The following is a 24,676-nucleotide window of genomic DNA, read 5'->3' on the forward strand; positions in this document are numbered from 1 at the left end:
CTTACTTCTCTTTGTGAATCTACCTAGAACCTGCAGGATTGGGGATGGAAAGATGCAAAAGAGCCTTTCGGTCTGGTCTGCCATTCATGAAGGGACTAAATTTGCCTTTAAATTTATTTCCAAATGAGGTTATGCATAAAGATAGGAAGATAGGCTGGCAGGACTAGAAAATATTGACATTCATCTTGTAAGCTTTAGGCTTACATCTTAATTTCTAAGCTATAGTGTCCAGAGTATGCAATTTCTATACTGTGTAATTACCCCATGAGGGCACAGTTTTACTGCTTGTACTTTTGTGTGTGTTGCAAAGCACTAATTTGTTACATGTAAACGTTTAAAGCATACCACAATATTTTGCAATCATATTTTGTAATTTCCTTATTTTTTAATATACTAGTAGCCACAAAAAATGAAAGGGGCCCTGGCCTCTCTTGATGTTGAAAAGCCTTGAGAAGAGGAGGAGGAGGTGGAGGTGTGTAGTAATAATGGCCCCCAAAACAGCATCCACTGAGCACTTTTATGTGCTAGGCACTGCCAGGTGTCCTAATCTAACTCAAAGTAATTGCACATTAATTAACATGCACTAATTCATTTAATCCTCACCTATGTGGTGGGTATTATCTCCATCTTACAATAAGAAAATTGAGGCACACAACAAGCACATGAGAAAATGCTCCGCATCACTTGCCATCAGAGAAATACAAATCAAAACCACAATGAGATCCCACCTCACACCAGTGAGAATGGGGAAAATTAACAAGGCAGGAAACAACAAATGTTGGAGAGGATGTGGAGAAAGGGGAACCCTCTTGCACTGTTGGTGGGAATGTGAACTGGTGCAGCCACTCTGGAAAACTGTGTGGAGGTTCCTCAAAGAGTTAAAAATAGAGCTACCCTACGACCCAGCAATTGCACTTCTGGGGATTTATCCCAAAGATACAAATGCAGTGAAACGCTGGGACAACTGCACCCCGATGTTTATAGCAGCAATGTCCACAATAGCCAAACTGTGGAAGGAGCCTTGTTGTCCATCGAAAGATGAATGGATAAGAAAGATGTGGTCTATGTATACAATGGAATATTACTCAGCCATTAGAAATGACAAATACCCACCATTTGCTTCGATGTGGATGGAACTGGAGGGTATTGTGCTGAGTGAAATAAGTCAATCGGAGAAGGAAAAACATTATATGGTCTCATTCATTTCGGGAATATAAAAAATAGTGAAAGGGAATAAAGGGGAAAGGAGAAAAAATGAGTGGGAAATATCAGAAAGGGAGACAGAACATGAGAGACTCCTAACTCTGGGAAATGAACAAGGATGGGCGGGAGGTGGGGGTGACTGGCTGACAGGCACTGAGGGGGGCACTTGATGGGATGAGCACTGGGTGTTATTCTATATGTTGGCAAATTGAACACCAATAAAAAATAAATTAAAAAAAAGAAAATTGAGGCACAGCTGATAAGTAGCTATGTGTCAAATTTTACTGAAGGGTTAAAAGAAGCAAAAGGAAACTAGAGAGTATGAGGGAAATTGTATAAACTATAGATACTAAAAATGACTTTTTGTGATTAAAGAAAAAAAGCACCTAAAAGGCTAAACCCTTCATAAAGAGAGCTTACTTTTTGGAAGACCCCCAGATCCTAACCTTGTCTCTGGATCCTCGTATTCTCAAATGGGAGCATCCCTTTCCTCTCAGCCTCTGTCTGGAAAATTTCACCGTTCTTCACAAGGGCTGCTGTTGTCCCAGGGCCATCTCTTTTCCCCAGCCAGGTTATGTGTTCACCAGAGGTGAAATATCTCTAAGTCTGAATTACTTAGTCTAGAATAACAATCAGAGATTTGTCAGGGGCAGGGGTAGTAGTGGAGGGAGTTGTTGGTACTCCAGATGTCTTGTCCTCTTTGGTGTCTGACACAATAGCTGGACAGCTAAAGATCTTATTCTATCTTAGCCTGTCTATAACTGTTGTATCTACGTGTATCTTCCAAAGATTAACATTAACTGTCCAAAGCAGTTTAGCCTAAACCAATCCATAAGGATATACAATATCATCCCTGAATACTGCATGATTTGTAAATGTGTCTTTCTCTACAGTGGAGTCAGTGTTTTAGATTACTATGATTTGTTTGTTTCACTGTCCCCCTCCCTTCAAATTGGGTTCCCCTGGGCAGACCATCTTCCTCTGCATAAGCGCCTGGGAGATAGGAGCTAAGTGGGTGAGGGATACAAAGGCTTAGGTCTTCCAGCTCGACTGCAATGTCAGTAAGGTTGTCTTTTTTTTTTATTTTTATTTTTTAACACTTCCTTTACATTCCAAGTGATCAATAAAAGACTGTGGTTGATAGTCTTTGGTCACATTTTACCCTAGCACCAAAGCATTCACAGAGTTCCCTGAGGGCCTGGCAGTTATTAAACACTGTATAACTACTTTCCTTGAGTCAAGTACCAGGACCTGGCCCTCACCCAGCTAACAAGTGAGGAATCTCATGTTAATGTTTCATTACAGTAAACATTACTTGGGACTGGCCCCAAGCAAAGGGATAATTTGGTGATGATAAACAATTCAAAGTAAGTTTTTAGAATGAAAGCAAGTCTCTATGAATTATTCCCTATGCCCAGAATAACAAGTTAAGTTATCCAAAGCACTTTTATACATACTACATGATTTCAATCTCATAATAACACAGAAAGGTCGTTAGATTTGGCAAGATTGCCTACATTCAAACCAGGAAATTGAGACTTGTGAGTTTAAGTGATTGGGCAAGGTCACCCGGCTAATCACAGAGCAAAGCTTGTTTTCTGACAACCTAGTCCAACTCTTGCCAAAGCACTGACGTTTGCCTTCTTTTTATCTGTACAACATTTCATAGTTATTCCCCTTAATGTACAGTTTTATAGGCATCTTTTTAAACTCATTTAATTCCTGTGATAGTTAATTTTACTGTCAACCAGTGTTTTACCAGCTATTTAAGCTGGGCTAAGGGATGCTCAGATAGCTGGTAAAACACTATTTCTGGGTGTATTTGTGAAGGTGTTTTTTAAGAGAGATTAGCATTTGATTGGTGAAATAAGTACAGCAGATGGCCTTCCTCAATGTGGGTGAGATCATTCAATCCATTGTGGACCAAAATAGAATAAAAAGGTGGAGGAAGAGCAAATTTACTCTCCCTGTGAGCTGTGATATCTGTTTTATCCTGTCCGTGGACATCAGCACTCCTGGATTTCAGGCCTTTGGACTTGAACTCTTGAACTGGGACTTACACCATCACCCTCTCTCTGCCACCTCCCCTTGATGGATTCAGTGTTGTGTTAATCAAGAATACAAGTTTGAAATCCTTGAATGATCTCTGGAACAAAAGTGCTCAAATGGAAAGAGACAAAAGTTCTTCATGTAAGCCAGGAAGCAGCAATTATTCTAGTTATCATTATTAACTTAGATATAATACCAAAACCACAAGTAACTGAAGAAAAAAAATTGATAAATTGGGCTTCATCAAATTAAAAATTTCCTGTGCTTCAAAGGACACTATTTTAAAAAATGAAAAGATAACCCATAGATAGGAGAAAGTACTTGCAAATCACTTATCTGATAAGGGACTTATATTGAGAATATATAAAGAACTCTCAAAATTGACAATAAAAAGACAAATCAATTAAAATATGGACAAATGACTTTAATACACAATTCTCCAAAGAAGATATACAAATGGCATATAAACACATAAAAAGATGTTTTACATCATTAGCCATCAGGGAAACACAAATCAAAATCATAATGAGATACCACTACACACTTAACTGGAATGGCTATAATCGAGTGCTAACAAGAATGTAAAGAAATTTGAATCCTCATACATTGATGGTAGGAATGTAAAATGGTGCAACTTCCTTGGATAACACTCTGGCAGTTCCTCTAAAGTTAAACATAGAATTACCATATGACTCCATAATTCCACTCCTAGGTATACACTTGAAATAATTAAAAACACATGTCCACACAGAAGTTTGTCCACAATGTTCACAGCAACATTACTCAAAGTAATTAAAACTTTAGAAAGACTATACAACAATTGATGCCTGGATAGACAAAATATGGTATATCCATAGTATGGCATAATATTCAGCCATAAAAGAGAAGTGAGGGCACCTGGTGGGTTGGTTGGTTAAGCATCTAACTCTTGATTTTGGCTCAGGCTATGATCTCTGGATCATGAGACTGAGCCCTACAGCCGGCTCCACACTCAGCAGGGAGTCTGCTTGAGATTTTTTTCCTCTCCCTCTGCCCCTCTCCTGTGTGTGCAGATGCTCTTGTGCTCTCTCCCATACTCTTTCTAAAATAAATAAATCTAAGAAAAAGAGAGAGAGAGAGAAATGAAGTACTGATATATGCTATAAATGGATGAAAACATTATGCTTAGCATAAGAAGTCAGACACAAAAGATCGCATATTGTATAATTCCATTTATAGTAATGTCCACCATAGGAAAATCCATGAAGACAGAGAGTACATTAGTGGTTGCCAGAGGCTGGAAGGAGAAAGCGAAGATAAGTGAGTGCTAATGAATACAGGTTTGGGGTAAGGGATGATGATAATATTCTGAAATTAGATAAGTGGGATGATTGCATACTTTGTACATATATTTAAAAATCACCAAAAAAAATCACTGAATTTGAATTCACACTTGAAAAGAGTGGATACATAGTATGTGAATTATATGTCAATTTTTTAAAAAAGCATAACTTCTGGCTTCTCGTAGTACTACATTAAATAGAAAACAAACAAATCACTTAATTCAGGGCACCTGAGTCCATCATCAGACCCAAAGAAGAAAAGCACAATGCTCAGACAATGACTAGGAAGACCAAAACATATTCTACTAGCACTATGTCAGACTCTAGGGAAATGGAATTCACATTTTATACTATGACTAGCCCCATAGTGAAACTGTGGCCTTAGGATCAAGCTGGTCATATTTGTCATTTAACTCCCGCTCCCCCTCCCCCAATTGCCATCTTTCAGGTGTCTCTTTTGCAGTATCAGAAAGAAGGAAGGTCAAATTTATGACTCCTCCTCAGATAACTAAATGCAAGTCAATTCAAAACATTTTATTGAGTACCTTGGAAGTACCAGACACTTGTTAGCTCCAGGGAATCAGCTGTGATCAGTATGGATGCTCTCCTCCCCTGATGAAACTTAAATTCTAACATAAGAAACAAATAATAATAATAATAATAAAATAAAAGCTTTTTCTTCAATGGCCCAGTCTATTTCCAATCCATTCAGTGGCCTTTTCTGAATTGCTTTGCTTTCTGGAGAGGTGGGGTTAACCTCTGAATTATATCCACCAGGCTGCCTTCTACTGGCAGGAAATCAGGAAGCAGGAAGAAAGAGATCAGGGTACTTCTGCCCGTCTTCCCCTGCCATAGCCCCACAGTCTGGTAATAGATTTCAATTACTACATCTCCTGTAGGACAGACCTTCCTCCACAGTGCCAGATCTCACCGGAAACTCTACTTCTCCTTTTGTCTTTTTGTACTGAAGCATATGTAGTAGATTATCTGCAAAGATGGCCACTAGGATGCCTGGTGGCTTAGTCAGTTAAGCATCCAACTCTTGATTTTGGCTTGGGTCATGATCTCAGGGTGGTGAGACCAGGCACTGTGTCAGACTCTGTACTCAGCAGGAAGTCGGCTTGGGAGTCTCTCTCACCTTCTCTCTTCTACTCCTTCCCCCTGCTCAAGCATGTACGTGTGCATGCGCTCTCTTGCTCTGTCAAATAAATAATAAAAAAAAAAGATGGTTACTAATGATTCATCTCAACTCTATATGCAACTGATGCTCCTCCCTTAAAAGGTAATATCTAGGGACACCTGTGTGGCTCAGAGGCTGGGCATCTGCCTTCAGTTCAGGGCATGATCCCAGAATGCCAAGATCAAGTCCCACATTGGGCTCCCTGCATTGAGCCTGCTTCTCTCTCTGCCCATGTCTCTGCATCTCTCTTTCTCTCTGTGTCTCTCATGAATAAATAAGTAAAATCTTTAAAAAAAAAAAAGGGTAATATCTATTTCACCTCCCCTTGAAGCTGGATTTGCCTTATGACTTGCTTTGACCTAATAGAATGTGGTAAATGGGATGCTTGGTCAGTTCTGTGACAACTTTTTAAAAGGCCTGAAAGTTTCCACTTTGACTTTTTTTGGGATCTAGCCACCTATTAACAGTTCACCCTAACTTATTAAATGAGAGGTCACATGGAAAGAAAGACAAACCCAACTCTCCCCTTGCCATTCCAGCCACTCCAGAAGAGGCACCAGGTGTATAAATGAACCCACCCTGGATCCTCATCCAGCACCAGCTGAGTTGCTCTAGAGAACTCCTACCAAGTGCAGAGTGGGCATATGCCATGTCCACCAAGCCCTGCTCAAATTGAAGAATTGTGAGCAAGTAAATGGTGGTTGTTTTTTTAAGACACTAAGTTGTGGGGAGGTTTGTTACACAGCAATAAATAATTGAAACTGATAGTAATGACTCCTCACAGTGCTACTTCCAAGTGCTTTGATGTCCTTATTAATAGCCTTAACCCTGACCTTGCATCCATAAATAGTTTGTTTGCTTCATTCTCTTCAAATAGACGCTTTTGCGTTGTTTTCTGTTCTAAGTTCTGTGACCCTGCCTAATACGAGTGAATAAATAGACAATCACAGATTCTTGTTGGTATCAGGATGAAAATAAGCAGGCTGCTCTGAGAAAGAATGACAGAATAAGGAATTCTTCCCATTAGGCTGAATATTTTAAGTCGAAAAACAAACAAACAATGGGAATAGCTCCCTTTTGGCCAGGCCTGCCTTCTATCATCCAATGTATTTGATAGTACCATTTGGAGGGATGTGATCCATACTGACCAAGAACAGGACTGAAAAATGGGAGCGATGTGAAAAGAGACTTTTATACAAGGTAGGAAAGCATAGGTTTACCTTGGTTAGAGCTACTTTGAAATTAAGGCAACATATTTTTATCAATACAATTGGCAAAAATTCAAAAGAGCAATAGCATCTAGTGCTAGTGAAGACATGACAAAATGGGCTTTTCAATATGTTGCTTAGTGAGAGTGAGAACTGCTGTAATCTCTTTGGTATATAATCTGCCAATATCCAATTAAATAAAAAACACTTATCCTTCCCTGTTCCTACTTTTGAGATCTAAACACCATATGCAAAGATAGATGTATAGAGATATATTTTATTGTAACATTGTTTATAGTGGCAAAAACCAAAAATAGAAACAACCTAACTAGCCATCGCTAGGCAAATGGTTCGATAAATTACAGTCTATTCATATTGAGGAATTACACCAGTATTTAAAAGAATGAGTCATATCTATATTTATTGAGCTGGAGGGATATCCATGATGCATTATCAAATAGGTATTATATTATATTTTATTTTTTAAAGATTTACTTAGTTGAGAGAGAGAGAAAGCCAGGAGAGGGGGAGAGAGAGAGAATCTCAAGCAGACTCTCCATCAAGTGCAGAGCCCAATGCGGGGCTCAATCCCATGACCCTGAGATCATGACCTGAGCCAAATCAGGAGTGTATGCCCCACCTACGGAGCCACCAAGGCACCCCTCAAACAGGTATTTTAAAAAGCAAGCACTGTGTATAGCACGATCCTAAAGCAAAGCCTGCATATGTACACACATATTTTTATTTATATTTATAAGCATGGAGAAAGTGTGAAAAAGTACCTATCAAGTTTTTAACAGGATTGCCATACTGGGGTGAAAATAAATGGGAAAGGATAAACTATTCCTTATGCATTTTTGGATTGTTTCACTTGTTGAAAAAGGTGTTTATAACTTTTATTTATAATTCCCTTGTTCCCACCCTTCCTTCCACCTCAGGCAACAATAGTTTCTCATTTATTTCACCTTTGATTAATTTTGCCTATTCTAGAATTTTATACAAATGGAGTCATAACTTTTTGTGCCTGGCCTCTTTCATTTGCTATCATGTCTGTGAGATTCATCCAGGTTGTTCTATATATTTATAGTTTATTCCTTTCTATTGCAAAATCATGTTCCATTCAAATGATACAACACAACTTGTTTGTCCATATTCTATCAACTGGGCACTTGCATTATTTCTAGATTTTGGCTATTCTGAATAAAGCTGCTATGAACGAATTCCTACATGAGAATTTTGATATAATTTCCATTGCTCTTGGATAATTACCTAGGAGTTGAATTGCTAGGTCAAGGGATATATACATGAGGATATATGAACATCTTTTACTTCTGTTATTTAAAAAAAAACTAATAAAACATTTCAAAGAAAAAAATTGGAAGAAAGAGAATGAGTCTGTATCTTAAAAAGATAATAATATTTGCTATCTTTTTCCTATTCCCTCCCTTCCCAATAGGTGTCTGGGTATATCAGATCTTAGGCTTCCCAGGCCAGGTCAATGACCCACCACTCTTTAGGGTAAATTATCAAAGATGGGGAAATTTTAAAGTAATTTTTAAAAAATTTTTAGTTATTTATGAGAGTCACAGAGAGAGAGAGAGAGAAGGCAGAGACACAGGCAGAGGGAGAAGCAGGCTCCATGCAGGGAGCCCGACGTGGGACTCGATCCCAGGTCTCCAGGATCGCGCCCTGGGCCAAAGGCAGGCCCTAAACTGCTGCGCCACGCAGGGATCCCAGATGGGGAAATTTTAATGTTATACCTGCTCAACAAGAACTATGATTAGATACTACTCATCAGAAACCATAAAAACTGCTAACACCTAGGAAATCAGCTTCCACAGTTAGAGATCACTCATGATACTTCTATAACAAGGTGTCAGCAGAATAGATAGTTAGCATTAAAAAAAGAAAAAGAAAAGAGGATGTTCTGAAACTAGTCAAATTAACACATGAGAGTAGAATGAGAGTAGAGGGGACACCTGGGTGGCTCAGCAGTTGAGCATCTGCCTTCAGCTCAGGGTGTGATCCTGGGATACAAGACCGAGTCCCACCATCAGGCTCCCTATGAGGAGCCTGCTTCCTCCCTCTGCCTATGACTCTGCCTCTCTCTATGTGTGTCTCTCGTGAATAAATAAATAAATCTAAAAAAAAATGAGAGTAGTAGAAATAACCTCACAGCAAGGAAGGTGAAACTGTGAAACAAACTATAGTAATTTTCAGATCTAAACTGAAAGCCCAAGATGCTATAATAATCCACTCAATACCACAAAGACCTATCCTTGGGAAGCACTGGCTGGAATATACATATATTTCTAAATGTTAAAAAAAAAGGGACTGCCATGCTTCCAATGACAGATTTTAGGGGTACTTTCTGGGCGCATGGTTCCCACCCCAACACCCTTTTTTCTCAGAACTGGCCTTGAGTTTACCCCACATGAGGGTAACCATATCGGTCTTTCTCCAGGATAACAGTGGTTTGGACCAGGGATGGACTTCTGATAGGTTAAGTTTGGATTCTAAATGCCATGAAAAGCTGTTGAAGTATTCAGTGCAAATAGTAACATGGCCCAACTTATGATTTGATCAAGGAGGAACAAATTAAGAAACCTTTAGTTCACATGAGAGATGGTTATGGTTGGCATTGGCAGTGGAGAAGGAACAAAGTAAGTTCTAAAGAGCCCATCAATATCTGCAAACTGGGGAGAGGAACAAAAGGTAATGAGACTGAAATGTAGGAAAGACAGGAAAGACAAGAAGACTGTGGAGTCTTGAATGCTAAGAGAGCAGGAGTTTCTATCTAGAATATTCTTTCTCTCTCTTACCTCATTAACTCAGAATTATCTTTCCACCTTCACCTTACATGTCACTTTCCCAGAGAGGATTTTCCTGGGAATGAAATATGAATGAAATACCACTTCCACATTCTCTCATACCACCCCATTCTTTTCTTCTTGTAGCTTTCATCATAGTTTGAAGTCATAGATTTGGGGGAAGGTTTATTTGCTATACACCTCTCTCCTCCCTCATTGCAAAATTCACAAGAATAGGAATTTTGCCTGTTTTTCAAAGTATAATTCTTGGCAATGAGTTAAGTGTCCAAATATAAGTTTATTGAAAGATTTAATGAACCTGCTTAAACACCCTCATATCATCCATGATTTGTGCATACAGTTTAATGATGATAATAGATCGGGGTGCCTGGGTGGCTCAGCGGTTGAGCATCTGCCTTTGACTCAGGGTGTGATCCTGAGGTCCAGGATCGAGTTCTGCATCGGGCTCCTTGCAGGGAGCCTGCTTCTCCCTCTATGTCTCTACTTCTCTCTCTGTGTTGCTCATGAATAAATAAATAAAATAAAAAAAAAACAATGATAATAAATCTTATTTAATGAGTCCTTGTTACATGTCAAGCAATTTAGTGGGTCGTCTCATTCATTCCTTACAACACCATGAGTCAGGGGCCCTTATTAGCCCCATTTTCCCAATGAGGGAGCCAAGACCTGAGAGGCCAACTAATTTAGCCAACATTCCAGAGCTACACGATGTGAACCAAGGTCCTACTGATACCACAGCCAGTGCTCTGACCTTTACCCCACATTACACTGCCTCCTTAAACATCTTGCTGAGGTTTTTGTTTGTATGTCTATCTTCCATATTAGACTAGAAGGTCTATAGGTAACACAGGTTTTAGACATCTGTTTAACCCCACTGCACATTGCTGGTGCCCAACAAACATTGAGTGTTGACTCTTTCTTAACAAGAAAACATGCTTTATTCTAATGGACACCCCCCACCCCCACCCCCGTTTTTAGCCCATTCATTTGCTTATAAAAAGCAGGAGTCAGGGTGCCTGGGTGGCTCAGTTGGTTGAATGTCCAACTAACTGTTTCAGCTCAGGTCATGGTCTCAGGGCCCTGGGGTTGAGCCCCACATAGGGCTCCACGCTCAGAGTATAGTTTGCTTGTCCCTCTTCCTCCCTTTCTGCACCTCCTCTTCCCTCTGCTTGCACACACGCTCTCTCTTCCCTCTCTCAAATAAATAAATAAAATCTTGAAAAAAAAAACAAACAAACAGTGGTCTGTCCATCAGACCCCTTTGATGTCTATTTCAGTGAGCTCTTCCTCTAGAGTACAATTCTTTTGATGAACTGATGAAATTCAAGGACTAGCAGAGCCTCTGTGTGAACTCTGGACAACCTGTGGGCTTTCCCAAGATACTTGTCCTTATCCAGAAAGACCCTGCCTCAGAAACCCACCAGGACATCCTTTCTGATATCCACACCATTCACCCCTGCATGTGATTTGACAATGCAGGAACAGTTCCCACAGTCACAAGCTGCCTCGTTGCTTTAATGACTGTACTTTGACTTCCTGTGAATAGAGTTTTCAGAGACCTAGACACTAGGAGCAGCATATCTACTCTGGACTCACCTATAGTCAAGAGACAGAGGGAGACAGAGCATCCTAGGAGGCAGGGAAATGATTCTAAGAGCACTTCTACCTCCATCTCACCTTTGGCCAGTGTCTGCACATTCTTGAAGAAGGACTGTGAATGTGTTAGCCCTTTGGAGCACCTACCAGGCTTTCTGAGTAGGTCCACCTGAGCCCTGCTGACAGATCTGAAAGGAAACAGAATCTCAGCCAAGAGAGCCCAACCATCAGCAGAACAGAGTTAGCAAGAGTGTGTCCTGCTACCAGTTTACCTGCTGCATAATGCTGCAATCCGCTTAATCCCTTCTTTCTTCATTGTTTCTTTTTCTTATTAGCACTCATGGTATTTTTTTTTTCTTTTGCTGTCCCCAACTCAATTTTGTGTAATTTAGACCTTAAAGAGAAAAAAGGGTGTCAGACCCAGAAAGGGCATGGTGTCATCTAACTCAGGGCATCCTAAACCCTGGCAAAATCACTTAAGAGATTTTTGAAAAATACAGATTTCTTTGACCTACCATTGTAAATAACTGGTGCTTTTGTCTGCCAAGGCATGGTTTTCTTCAGAGTATCTCCAGAGCACTCTTTTCCCCCCACTTTGTGTGGTTCTCCTAGGTCTACCAATTCTGTAATTTACACTTTTCCAGAGGTGATTGGTCCCATGATAGATACATGATTCAATCTGGGCCAATCAGAGTCCTTCCCTGTGTTATTAGACTTTGTGGATGAAAGACCAAAGTGTCTCTTCACCCTTGGTTGTCTAATTGAAAAAATGGAACCCATTCTCTGCAAAGTGGTACCTCTATTCCTGCCAAGTAGGGGAAATTTATCTGCAATAAAGGATAATGAGCATCAGAAAGAGTTCTGACAGTATTTGCTAAGATCCTAAGGCAAATTTTATCTCTGAACTCCCTAGTCTCCTGTGTCCTGCATAAGCTCTTTTGAGTTTCTGTCACTTGTGACCAAAAGTATAGAAAATAATATACCAGTGAATCAGAAACTCATGGAGCAGGACAAAAAAACCTTGACGTTTTTAAAGATGTCAGGGAATTTCTGATGTGTGGCTAGGTTTAGGATATTCTGGTAAAACAATACTTCAGTTAATAAGAAAAAAAAAAGCTGAGATCCACATAAGTGTTTTGATAACAATAATGAAATAGAATTTAGTGAGCACTTCCTACATGTAGGACCCAGTGTGAACTGAGGTATATATGTTATTTTATTTGTTCCTCATTTTACTTTCAGTTTACTATGTCTACTACATCTATTTGTGGTATACTCTGTGGTTTTATCTACAATTGTATATCCACCACCTAGCACAGTGCCTGGAACATAGCAGGATCTTACTAAATACTTGTTGACAACTGAATACTTTTACAGAGTAATACAATTACTAGTAATAGTGTATTAGTAATAATAGTGGTAATAGCAGAATAGCTAATGTTTATTGAGTGTATACAGTATTGTTCTAGATTCTTTTTAAACATTATCTTTTTAAAATTGTCTGAAAAGGCCTTTGCAGGTTTCTATTATTGTCCATTATGATGAGAAACTGAATCACAGAGGTGTCAAATAATTTCCCCAAGGTCACACAGGTAGTGAGTAGCAATATTAAGATTCAAACCCAGGCAATCTGGTCCCAAAGTCTAGTTCGTAATCACTGTGGTGTATGGGTTTAACTAGTTTATCCAAAATGACCAAGCCACTGAACAGCAGATGCAGTTTGAGCTTAGGTTTGTCTGAATTCAGAATCTACTCTCTAACCATTACTTTATACCTCCTTTCTGGCAGTACATGATAGTCCTCAGCTATGGTGCCCCTGGGGTTATGCAATGTATAATCTGCATGGCTCTTGTGGCAACTTTCATATGATTAGAAACCAAGTATCTCAACTACTAGAGAGGAATAGTCAGGTGTGACCAAAAACAGGACTCACTGAGCCAAATACTGAAACCAAGGTAGAACTGTTTGCCTGTCCTGTCAATTTGGTTATTGCAGGAAGCAAAAGCCAAGGGGGAATTAGAAGTGTAAGAGATTAACTGGGGAAAACACCTATGAAGAATAAAGGCAAGAGAGAGCAAGACTAGGTGGGGACAGCCTCAGACCTCAAGGAAGTTCTGACACCTGTTAAGGAAGAGAGAAGGGAGGAAGATTGGGTAAGAAGACCACCTGATGGCAAGGAAACTTGAAGGAATTCTGGGCGAGGCTGATGGGGAGCCCAGGGCAAGCTTGCCCAGTACAGAAGTCTTGCACTGAGGAGAAATGGCCTGACCCCAACGTGCTCACTCCCTGCCTGGGAACAGCCCAGTAAGAGCATGGCCTTGGTGTCAATGCTGTGGTTGATCCCTGAGGAGTGGCTGCTGGAAGCTGTCAGCCATCCACATTCCTTGTAACTGGTTCTCTTAAAGAGAGATTTGGTCTGTGCTGTCCCATAGCTGCCACACCTGTGTAACAGGAATTAAGTTCTCAGAAGGAAACACCAGGGAGCCAACCACAGAAGATACGCAGTCAGCACCTACCACAGTGCCTCACACATCTGAGGACATTTGCTTTCAAACCTTGTGTTGGCTTGGCTGTACTAAAAGCGTCAGCTCATTTTGTGAAAAATATGTTTTCCTGAAGAGGGGGGTGAGTGGGACATTTTCTCATTTATTTTTCTACAATGGACACATTTAAATTGCCACAAAGAAGTTACTATGGAAACTGCTCCCAAACTTGCAAGATATAAGGCAAAAATGGAACACTTTGTTGACATGCAAATGGTTAGTCTTTGGAGACCACTTTTTAACAAACTCTCCTTGTCTGGTTCTCCTGAGTCCATTAGGGATTCTCTTGAATCAAAGTTAGACAGGCTAGTTTTTCGGTGTTACATTCTAGCCCCAGCATGACAACTCGGGGAATAAGTCTAGGCACTTCCAAACCTGGTGTTGAAACAAGGTAGACAGTGACATTTTACTCTCAAGGTGATTCTAGTGAGGCTGATTGTGAATTGCTATGAATGTGCAAACAGGCCCGGGGCAGGGAAGATGCTTATTTTTATGCCAGTCCCATTCTGTTGGTGTACCCTGGACCTGCTTGTTTGAAAGTTAACTTGCTGAGCTATTGTTTTTGCAAGGTAGTTCTCTTCCTTATCTCCTCTGGCCACATTCCATCCTTTGAATCTCACTGGGGCTGGACAGTCCTTTCTACAGGAAACAAACTCCTCATTTGAAAGCCCCATTTCTCCACCTATCTCTGCTCATCTTTCCCTGCCTCTCCTCCCCCACCAATCCAATTCACTTTATGTCTGCCCAAGCACTCCTATCTTGACAAAGATTTGAGATAGATTTGTCCCAATTTCTGCTTTTGATACTTTTCTGTCTGGCAATTCTTTCAACTTGTCTCTCTTAGGCCTTAATCCTCCCTTTTTTTTTTTTTTTTTTAAGGCCTTAATCCTAAAGCTGTATTAAAACCCTTTTCAAAGATGCTTCCAGTAACTAAGTGGATGCCGTGCGAAGGGGTGACTTGACCTGAGGAACTAGGGGTCAGAAGTTCTGGGTTCTTGATTTAGGATCATTGTTAACATGCATCATAACTGGCAGCAATTAATCTCCCTTCTCCCTTGTGAATCAGAGTCTTCATCTGTTCCCTCCACCAGATATTCTTTTCTTGCAGATCTTTTTTTATGGCAAGCTCCTTTTCATCATTCAAGTTTTAGCTTAAATATAGTGTCCTCAAAGAGGCCCTAAATACTCCCTGTTATTTTCCTCTAACATCATTCCCTATAATATTATCTTCTGTTTTCAACCACTATCTATCTGCAATTACCTTAAATGTTTCCTTGATTTTTATATTTGCTCCAAAGACCCTTAAGATCCTAGAGAGCTGAGGGCTTGTAGGTCTTGTTCCCAACTCCTAGCAGACAGAAAATTCTCAGTAAGTATTTGTAGAATGAAAAGCACTGTAAAATTTAGGCAGTTGGATCAAATGAATTTTAAGGTTTCTTGCAACTTTAACATGAACATTGTTTTAAAAAAAATGAATGAATGAGAAATGAAGTGACAGCAGCCATTACAATAAAACACCCAATGCGGTATGTATGTGTATACTTGGACTTAGGAATAAATGCTTGTCAAGTTGTTGGATGTGTCCTAATGTTGCCTTTCTAGTTCCAGATAGAGTGTGAACTAAATTTCTGAGCTTTATGATAAAGTATCTAAAGAGGATATTAAGTAGCCATCTAAATATAAAACCACTGCATCATAGTGGGATAGTAGCATGGAATAAGTTTTAGAATACAACCTCTTCAACTTACAGGTATGAAAATTCAGGCTCTAAGTAGAAAGTATATTTGGAGCCAAATACAGTGATGCTTCTGTCAATGAGGAAGGCATACATATAGCAATAACGTTTCTGTATAGTCATTATTAATAACATTGCAATACTTTTGTATTTCTCTCTCTTTTTTTTTCTGGACTGTTTGCATATGATTTGTTCTGTATTTTCTCAGGTAATATTTTAACAAGACTTGTTTTACACGGAAATCTCTTCAATTTGAAGGCACAAAATCACAGCACGCTGTGGACTGTTTCTGGGGAGAAGCAATGCTCTACATTTCAAAGTTTGGGTGCGGCTAGATCCTATACCAGTGCTGCTTCTGACACTTGAGGATCCGTTAAAGCATAGACTGCTGCTCCGTCTCCCCCTCCTCCTCCCTCTCCTCCTCCCCCTCCTCCTCCCCGAGCTTCTGGTTCCGAAGGTCAGAGGCACCGGGAAGGGTGCAAAGGACTGGGAAAGCCTGACGCAAATAGTACCAAACTTATCACACCAACCCTCTCTGCTTAAGCGGGTGGCTAGGCGCGCAGAGAACTACAAGTCCCGGCGTGCCCCGCGCGCAGCGGGCGGAAAGCCGGGCACTTCCGCCCCACGCAGCGCCTCTGCCCCCGCGTCTCGACGTGTCACCGGCGGCGCCGCGGCTGTGGCTAGAGGAGGACCTAACTGGGGGAGTTGGAGGCGGAGGGCGGCGGCGGCGACCCCGGCCTGGACCTGCCCCGGCGCGGAAGTGTCCCGGGGCCCGTGGGGATCAGGGGAGGGAGGCGGCGGCTCGGCCCGCGCGGGGCACGATGTTGAACATGTGGAAGGTGCGGGAGCTGGTGGACAAAGCGTGAGTACTGGGGGTCAGCTGCGGCCGGGGCCCACGCAGGGGCGGGGGAGGGGAAGGGGAGCTGGCCCGCCGCCCGGGGCCCGGGGCCGCCCGCGTCACGCCCCCCGGCTCGGCCAGCCCCATCATGGCGGCGGCCGGCCCTCTCCCGGCCCGGGGCTCGTCCAGACCGGCGAGGCTGGGAAGGGACCCCCCCTCCCCTGCGGTGCGGGCCTTCCTCACCTTGCTCCTCCCGCCGTCCGTCTGGGCAGGGCGCCTGCGGCCAAGGGAGGGCGCGGGGTGGTCGAGAGCTGGGTCACTGCCCCGTCCGAGGACTGGCTTGGCCCCAGGCTGGGCGGGCTTTGCCTTCGGGGCGGCAGCGGAGACTTGGGGGTGAGGGGTGAGGGGGGGTGAGGGGCGCCGCGCGCTGACCCCGTGTGTGCCCCGGGGTGCGGCGCGGAGCCCGCAGGCCGGGTCGGGTCGGGTCGGGTCGGGTCGTGCGCTCGAGCGTACTGGGTTTCTTTCCGTTCCTCGTGAACCCGAAGTGCTGGAGTGGGTGGTAGGTGTAACAAGTGGCCATTGTGGTCAGGCTGAAGTTGCTCAAGAGGATCGGTTCATCCTTTCTTGGCTTTTCCAAGACTAGAGAAAGTAGATCACCGCCCGGCTTGGCTTGTGATTCTTCTTTCCCTCTGTTGTTTCCTTTTCCACTACGCTTCATTTTTGGAGGGCTGCTTGTTCCATTCGGTTTAATTAACAGGTCATTAAGAAATCTCCCCTAAAGAAGGCAGCAACCCAGGTTTATGTCCTGTTGATGTGCTTTGAACTGCTCTGACAGGTAAAATGACTAATATAGATGATTTCCATTAAGACTTAAGCGATGACTTGAATGCCTCACGTCACTACGCTGAAGAAAAAACCCTTAACACCTAACGGACACAACAGTGGCTAAGTAAGTTCTTTTAGGCCAGCGGGAAATAAAGTTTAGGAATTTAACCAGTCCTCTTCGTTTTGGGTTCTAACGATTAGGCAACGTGTGGTGACCGAAACGTTTGTGACATTGACCCAGCCTAAAATCAGGAAGTGTAGATGGCACACTATTGAGTCTTTCTTGACACCAGAAAAATCCCTGAAAAAACAAAACAAAACAAAACAAAAGTTTATAGTGGCTTGGATAATAATGCATCAGACAGAACTTGAAGAGTTTGACCGTATTTTCAAATTTGCTGTGCCACCAGGGCAGTAGAGCGCCTAAAGAAACACAGGTTTCAGAACCTGCAGAGATGGGTTCGAGCTGTGTAACCTTGGCAAGTTACTCAATTATGTGCCCCAGTTCTCTTAGGTGCAGTGTAAAAATAATGATAGATACCTACCTTACAATGTTGTGAAGATTAAGGGCTAAAGGTTTCACATATCAAGCCCTTAACACGGTGTGTTTAGATCAGTATACTTTTGATAACTGTAGCAGATGTCTGCATTGAGAGGGAGATAAACATTGGAAGAGAAGTCCACATTTGAAAATGGTCTGCTTTAATAATTTTCCTTTATCCACTACTCAATTGACAGGTGGGGGGATGGGGTAGCTGGGTGACGGGCAGTGAGGAAGGCACTTGATGAGATGAGCACTGGGTGTTATATGTTGGCAAATTGAATTTAAATTAAAAACTATTCATTTGACGACGGTTAAGCCTTCAGACATGTATTTTGGGCTTATTTTGCTATTTATATGCCTTCTGCTTTCTAAAGATAAAATCATGGTTCTTTTCCAGATCTAGTTTCATTAGTTGTTCTTTATCTGTCAATTTTTTTTTTCCTATGGGTGCTGTGCATGCCCTACTGGATCATTGGTTGTTTTTTAACATATGATACAAAGACTTAGATACTGGCTTAAATAGTTTTTAAAAGTTTAAAAGTCTCTACAAAACTATTTCTAAGTCAGAGAACAGCAAAAGAAAACCGCTAAGAACACCTTGTTATCTTAGAGGACTAAATTTGTGGTACTCACAAATTGCAGAAACTGTATATTTTTCAAGAGACGGAAATCAAGACAATGTTCTTGCTGTTCTTGTACAGTTCATGTTGTTTGTCTTTATCACCTATGCTATTAATCTTCAAGTGTTCGGGTTAAATTTGCCAGGAAAGTAGGTTATCAAGTCATTATGGGAGAACGGTTGTTGATAAAGAACATCTATCTTCCTTTTTACTACCCAATTGAAAATGGAGACTTGAACCAAGTTACTCAAGAACATGTAAGAGTGTTGCCACCAAGTGCTTTTTAAAGCTTTTGTGAATGTCTGACACATATTAAGATGTGAGGTTATTTTACTGATAAATACTCAGAATTTAATTTTCATCTTTCACTGGCAGGAGAGAAGAAGTTCTTCCCTCAATATAAGCATCTTACAGAACCATTACCTATGGCACTGTGTCCAGTTAGACTCTTCACCTTAAAATGCCATAGTGGAGGAGGTACAGATCTATAGAATGGCCACTTTGATTATTAGAGGGATAATATTAGTACTGAGGGAACTTGAAGAAAGGATGAAGTGATTAAGGACTCCTCAGAAAAATTGGACTAAGGGCACTAGTTAGGGGTTTTGGAAACCTGGGTTCAGATTTTGATACTGCCTTTTTAAGCTAGCCATAAGGGTAATTTTAGAGAGAATCACAATAAATCTCCAGATTATAGATTCCTTATCTGTAAAATGAGGGGACTGGCATAGAGAAGGACTATTTCCAACCTCAGTGGCTGTTAGGACCCCTGAATTTCCACTGGGGGGAAAGAAATGGAACTAGTATTTCATAATAGCAGATAAATTTTGGAAAGTCATTATACTCCAAAGACACTTTCAGCTGGAAAGGGAATTTTTTTGAGTGGTAATCAATAAATGTTATATTTAAATGCTTTATGCAGTAAATAAGTGCAACCCATGACTCAGGAAAACTAGGACTTTTGTTTAGCAGATATCCCTACCCAGTGAGGTTTATTTCAGAAAGATAAATACACTCTTTCAAAATGTGTTTCCTGGAGCTATAGTTAGATCAAGTATGGCGGCATTCTGAAGTGTAATGATGTATTTCAAATACTGGCTTTTGAGAGCTTGAGGACCTGGAGAGTGAAGAGGTATTTTCCACAATTGTTGCACCTCCTGGTAGTATTAAATGGCTTGTTTTGCAGAACACTGAGGAAAAGCAGATAAAGTCATCGGCCAGCCGGGGCTTAGAGGACCAGTTTCCTCCCGCTCCTACTCAAGTTGCATAAAAGGCAGCTGTGGCAGGAAAGGATAAGTGGCACTACTCCCACCAACTAGGACTAGCTTGACCATTATTGGGTGACCTGCCTTCTTGTAATAAAACTGGATACTTTTATATTTTGTCAGCCCATACATAGTATAAATTGAAAGTTGCTGCAGTTCTGATCTACTTTTTCTCCATATTTGGGAGATACAGTGAAAGTGACATGATAGTGGTGGATCACAACTCCTGGTTATTATTCAAGCCCCGCTAATCCTTTTCTTTCATCTCAGGAAGTAATATTAATGGTGACTCTATTTTATCGGTGGCCCTTACTCTTTTTATGATAGTGATTCAAATAGTGCTGGCTAACTCCTATACATAGGCAGCTGCTATAGATAGTCCATTTTAAGTCATTTTCTTAAGCATAGCTTTGCATTTCCCCCATAAGTTGATCTTTGTTGATGTTATGTGAATTTTTAGCTCCTACATGTTTAGCTTATGTAATAGACCTACAGAAATTACTATTCTAGTTTAGACCCCAGCAGGAGAACTTTTGGCTTTTATAGAAAATAGTTTATTCAGTTTTTTCAACAGATAATACATTAATTGTTTTTTGGAGTAGTACTATATTTTCTGAACTTGCAAAAAGTACAATACCTACCTTCAAGGAACTTTCCATTACAAATATGCTACAATTTGAACTTACCAGCTTTGCCTTTTAGTCACAGATGGTTTCCCCCTTTTTTTCCCTATCTTACCAGTAAATCTCTGTTCTGTGTGCTTCTTAGAATTTGAAAGCAAACATGATTGTCAGCTTTTCAGTCTTCCCATATTAATTTTTTGGGAACCAGATACAGAGAATTGTTATTGCTGAATAATTAATTATCCTTCTCTTCTAGTAAGTAGTTATAAGAAGATATTAGAATTTAATTCAAAAGAAAGAAGAGTTTATCTTCTGCCAGCATTTCTGTAGTTTAAATTAGCCTATTTAGTACTATTGTCAGAATGCTTTTAAAAATCACGTAGTTGCCTCTTATGTTTTTCTGTGCCCTAGTGTTAGTTTACAAGTAGTTTTTCATCTATTTACTGATATATCCACTAAAAGTACTTGGCTTTTTTAAAATTTTGAGTACCACTTACTAGTACTCACAGTTCCTACAGTGTGTCTCCACAGTTGAACCTTTTTCTATGCTCTTGTATTATTTTCTTATTTCTAATGTTTATTTAACATTTCTTCCAGGAAAAAAAGAGTATAGGTTGCTTAAGTAACATTTTAATCTTGAAGAAAGTTTACTATTTTATCTTTCATATTAAGATATATCTAGCTGTTAAAAAGTACATTTTAGCCTCAGCTGACATTACTTAACATTCTGGGACAATATATTCAACTTTTTTTTTTTTTTTAAAGGCGTCACTTTGTAAGTTTTTCTTGTTTAGTCTACTTATGTGTGTTTGTCCATCCTTATGTTTTTATAGTTATTTGCTAGCAAAACTCATTCTCCAACTATATCTCCAGGTGATATTTAATGGATCTGTGAAGCAGTTTGGTTTAGAAATCAGAACTGGATTAAAATCCTAGGTCTGCTGCTAAGAAACAGTGGTCTTGGGCATTGGAACAACATCTCTACATTTTTCTACCTAGGAATTGGAGATGATATTTATTTTACAGGGTTCTTGTTAGGAGTAAATTCATGTGAAACAATTAGCATATTATTTGACATAAAATAAACTCTTGAAATGCCTACTGTTATTATGTAATACAGAAAATTTATAACGAAAAAATCAAAAGGATAGAGTGTTTAAAAGAATGAAGATGTTGTCAGACCACATTATTTAGAAGTATGTAAGAACTGTGTCTTAATCCATGAATCATTATTTTCAGTGGGCACTCTTTCATAAAGTTCTTCATCTGAGTGGACATCTTGACCTACATATAGGAAAACTCATAAGTATTTCTAATACATATGCCATGTGTTGTTTTCACCAAGTTATAAATGCTTTTACTTTAATATTGTAAGGCATATTACAGAAATAACTCTTTAAAAAGATATTTTGGGGAAGAGTCTTTGGGAAGACGTCCTGCAATTTCTATCTGGTGATTTTTGTTCAGTTTGTTTTGTATTTTTTTAAGATTTTAAAGATAGGGCTAATATAAACATTCCTCTTAAAAACGTAAAAAGATTTATTTTTTTGAAGGCAAATTGAAATTGATGGCTTATTCTTAAACTGAATAGTATCAAGAAAAAGAAACCTCTACAATATATCAAATTTGTGATCTCTGACAGTAGATGAGCAATATATACAAGGAAAGCACATTGCAGAAAGGCCTTTCCAATTCTTCAACCATTCTCCCAAGTTGGCAAAAAAATTTTTGGCTTACCGGAGCTCTTTAGCCTAAAAACAAAATACAGGTAAAAGAATGTACTGTATTCCCATGTTGGAACCAATTTATAGCTATTTATGACTTATGGATAGATTTAACTAATGAACTATTAGATATGAATAATTTTGTTAATGTGCAATAAATAGGCATGTTTTGTACTTAAGGAAAGTGTGCCAATTAGAATGTCTTTTGACATATGAATTTTGTTTAGTTGTTAAATTCTTAGTTGAGTATTTAGGTTCTACATAATTCAAATGTAAATAATTTTAACATCCACATAAATTCACCACTATGTGGTAAATGTGTATGCATGCTTTTGAAACGTTTCACTCAAAAATTCTCATCTAACGGCGCTTGGGTGGGTGGCTCAGTCGGGTATGCTCTGCCTTCAGTTCAGGTCATGATCCCAGATCTTGGGATTAAGCCCTGCATAGGCTTTCCTGCGTAGTGGGCAGTCTGCTGCTCAGTCTCCTACTGTACCTGCCCCCCGCCCCCCGCCCCACACACGCACGCACTCTCTCTCTCTCTCTCTCAAATAAATAAAAACTTAAAAATTTTTTTCATCTAGATAGCCTTAAATTTTTTTAAAAAAAGATTTCATTTATTCATGAGAGACAGAGAGAGAGAGAGAGAGAGGCAGAGACACAGGCAGAGGGAGAAGCAGGCTCCATGCAGGGAGCCCGACATGGGACTCCATCCTGGGTCTCCAGGATTATGCCCTGGGCCGAAGGCAGGTGCTAAACCGCTGAGCCACCCAGGCTGCCCGCCTTAAATTTCTTAAATAGAAAAAATGCATGCATTCAAAATTCAGTTTTTTGTTTCTCTCATAATTTGTTTTCATGTACTTTTAGCAAATCATTAAAGACCAGTGTAATATACTGAGGGTTTTTTTTCCTCTTGATATTTCACATACTCATTCTCCCACTTGCGGTTTTATGATTAAAATTATTTTTATTTACAATTAAACCACAGTGGTTAAATAATATATTCCTTAGTTTAATGTTTTTGGCTTATATTTATAAGTTGAGTACTGAATGGGCTTTGAAGTGTGGCTTATTTTTCACGAAGCCAAATAAAAATTTTAACCCTATAATCTCTCCACATAGCACTGGTAATTCTTCAGAAATACTAAATCAGATCTGCCTCGGAGCTCTTCAGTCACTTACCATCTCACTGCCTCCCAGCCTGCATTTGTACTGCCTCTCTGCTGCCCCCTCTGACCTCATCTACCACCAACTGCCTGATTCTGTTTATTCTCTATATAACATAGCATACTTTGACCTACTTCACTCTTTTCCCCTCTACTTGCTTATTTACATGTATTCTTCTGCTACTTCTGGGATGTAAACTTCTTAAAGGGAGGGACTTTGTTTTGTTTATTACTATATTACTAACTCTTAGAACAGTGTATGACATATAGTAGGTGCTCAATAAATTTTTTGACTGTTAAATCTGATAAGCCAATTTATATTACCAAGTGAATCTTCTAAGTCACGATATTTTAAATTTTATTTTTAATAAAAGCTAATAGTTATTTAGCATTTGCCATGTGCCAAAAACAGTTGTACATGTCATCTTCAGTTTATTGAGGAAATGGGCCACAGAGAAGTCCAGGAACTTGCCAAAGTACCACATCTAGAAAATAGAGTCTAGATTTAAATCTAGGTGTCTGCTTTCAGGACATATATTAAGCAGTATTTGCTAACTTTTACAAGACATTATTTAAATAAAAAGATGCTTTATTTTATTATAATAAAAGGTGAGTAGCACATACCTTATAAAATTAAAAATTACTTGGAAAGAAATTCATAATTCCTAAGTTTGTGAGCCAAATTTGGTGTTTTTTTTCCCCTGTATATACCATCATAAAAGAACAATTTTCTGAACTCTCGCAGTACTTTGAATAATGTCTGTCAATTGGATGCCCCTCAGAGAAGGGAAGCAAACAGATGTCTGTGTAGGTGCAAAAGACAATCTTAACTATTGTAGTGAAGGTGCTCACTACTTAATCCTAAAAAATGTAACATTTATGAGCCATATTATGCACTTTAGAATTTGTAGTCTTCTAACCAACTTCCACAACTTTAATAAATTCACATAATCCTTTGATCTTTAGGTTGTGGTCTTTGCTATCCCTTTAGTTGTATTAATCTGTAATTTATGTCCAATTTTTTCTTCAGATTGAGCATTTAGGAATATATTCCATAGTCTTTTGTATACTTATCCAAGTATAATGTTTTTGGCATAGGTTTTAAATATTTAAGTGTTATGTAGTAACTGAAAATACATTATTGGTAACCTTATAATCTTGGCTGTCCCTTATAATCTTGGCTTCATTGAGTGCTCATAAATATCTGCCATGTGTGCTGTGGAGTACTATAAAATGAGAGAGAAACCTTATGGTTCCAGTGATAGCATATGATTCTATCAAGCAGATATACATGAAAAGAACATAAAAAAGAAATAGGGAATAATACCAGATAATATGATATCTAAAATTCAGGTACAGGATGTAAATACTGTTGTAATTCAGAGAATAAAAAGAATAAGACAG

At 39.8% G+C, this 24,676-nt stretch overlaps 1 protein-coding gene and 1 long non-coding RNA gene across 16 annotated transcripts in view; one reads left to right on the plus strand and one right to left on the minus strand.

Moving 5' to 3' along the window:
- The window catches only part of LOC112651266 (uncharacterized), a 51,243-nt gene extending 34,338 nt beyond the window's left edge, over positions 1 to 16,905 (minus strand). For 3 of the 11 annotated variants that reach the window (XR_007410282.1, XR_007410277.1, XR_007410278.1), the window contains exons 1-4: positions 16,749 to 16,905; positions 11,662 to 11,783; positions 11,471 to 11,577; positions 5,713 to 5,772 (exon numbers count right to left, since the gene is read on the minus strand). This is a non-coding gene — a long non-coding RNA (uncharacterized LOC112651266). Of the gene's footprint in view, positions 1 to 3,661; positions 4,529 to 5,119; positions 5,773 to 11,470; positions 11,578 to 11,661; positions 11,784 to 16,748 lie in introns of those variants that run through there. The other 8 variants (XR_007410280.1, XR_007410284.1, XR_004815055.2 and 5 more) reach the window with 7 other exon arrangements.
- The window catches only part of CLINT1 (clathrin interactor 1), a 59,752-nt gene continuing 50,806 nt past the window's right edge, over positions 15,731 to 24,676 (plus strand). Inside the window, exon 1 of one of the 5 annotated variants that reach the window (XM_025434291.3) lies at positions 15,731 to 16,529. In XM_025434291.3, coding sequence (XP_025290076.1) covers positions 16,489 to 16,529 — 41 coding nt within the window. In that variant the 5' untranslated portion in view covers positions 15,731 to 16,488. Of the gene's footprint in view, positions 16,530 to 16,712; positions 16,732 to 17,321; positions 17,341 to 17,382; positions 17,455 to 24,676 lie in introns of those variants that run through there. The other 4 variants (XM_025434292.3, XM_035715197.2, XM_035715198.2 and 1 more) reach the window with 4 other exon arrangements.

The sequence above is a fragment of the Canis lupus genome, chromosome 4 (genome assembly GCF_003254725.2).
Source record: "Canis lupus dingo isolate Sandy chromosome 4, ASM325472v2, whole genome shotgun sequence".
Lineage (NCBI taxonomy): Eukaryota > Metazoa > Chordata > Mammalia > Carnivora > Canidae > Canis > Canis lupus.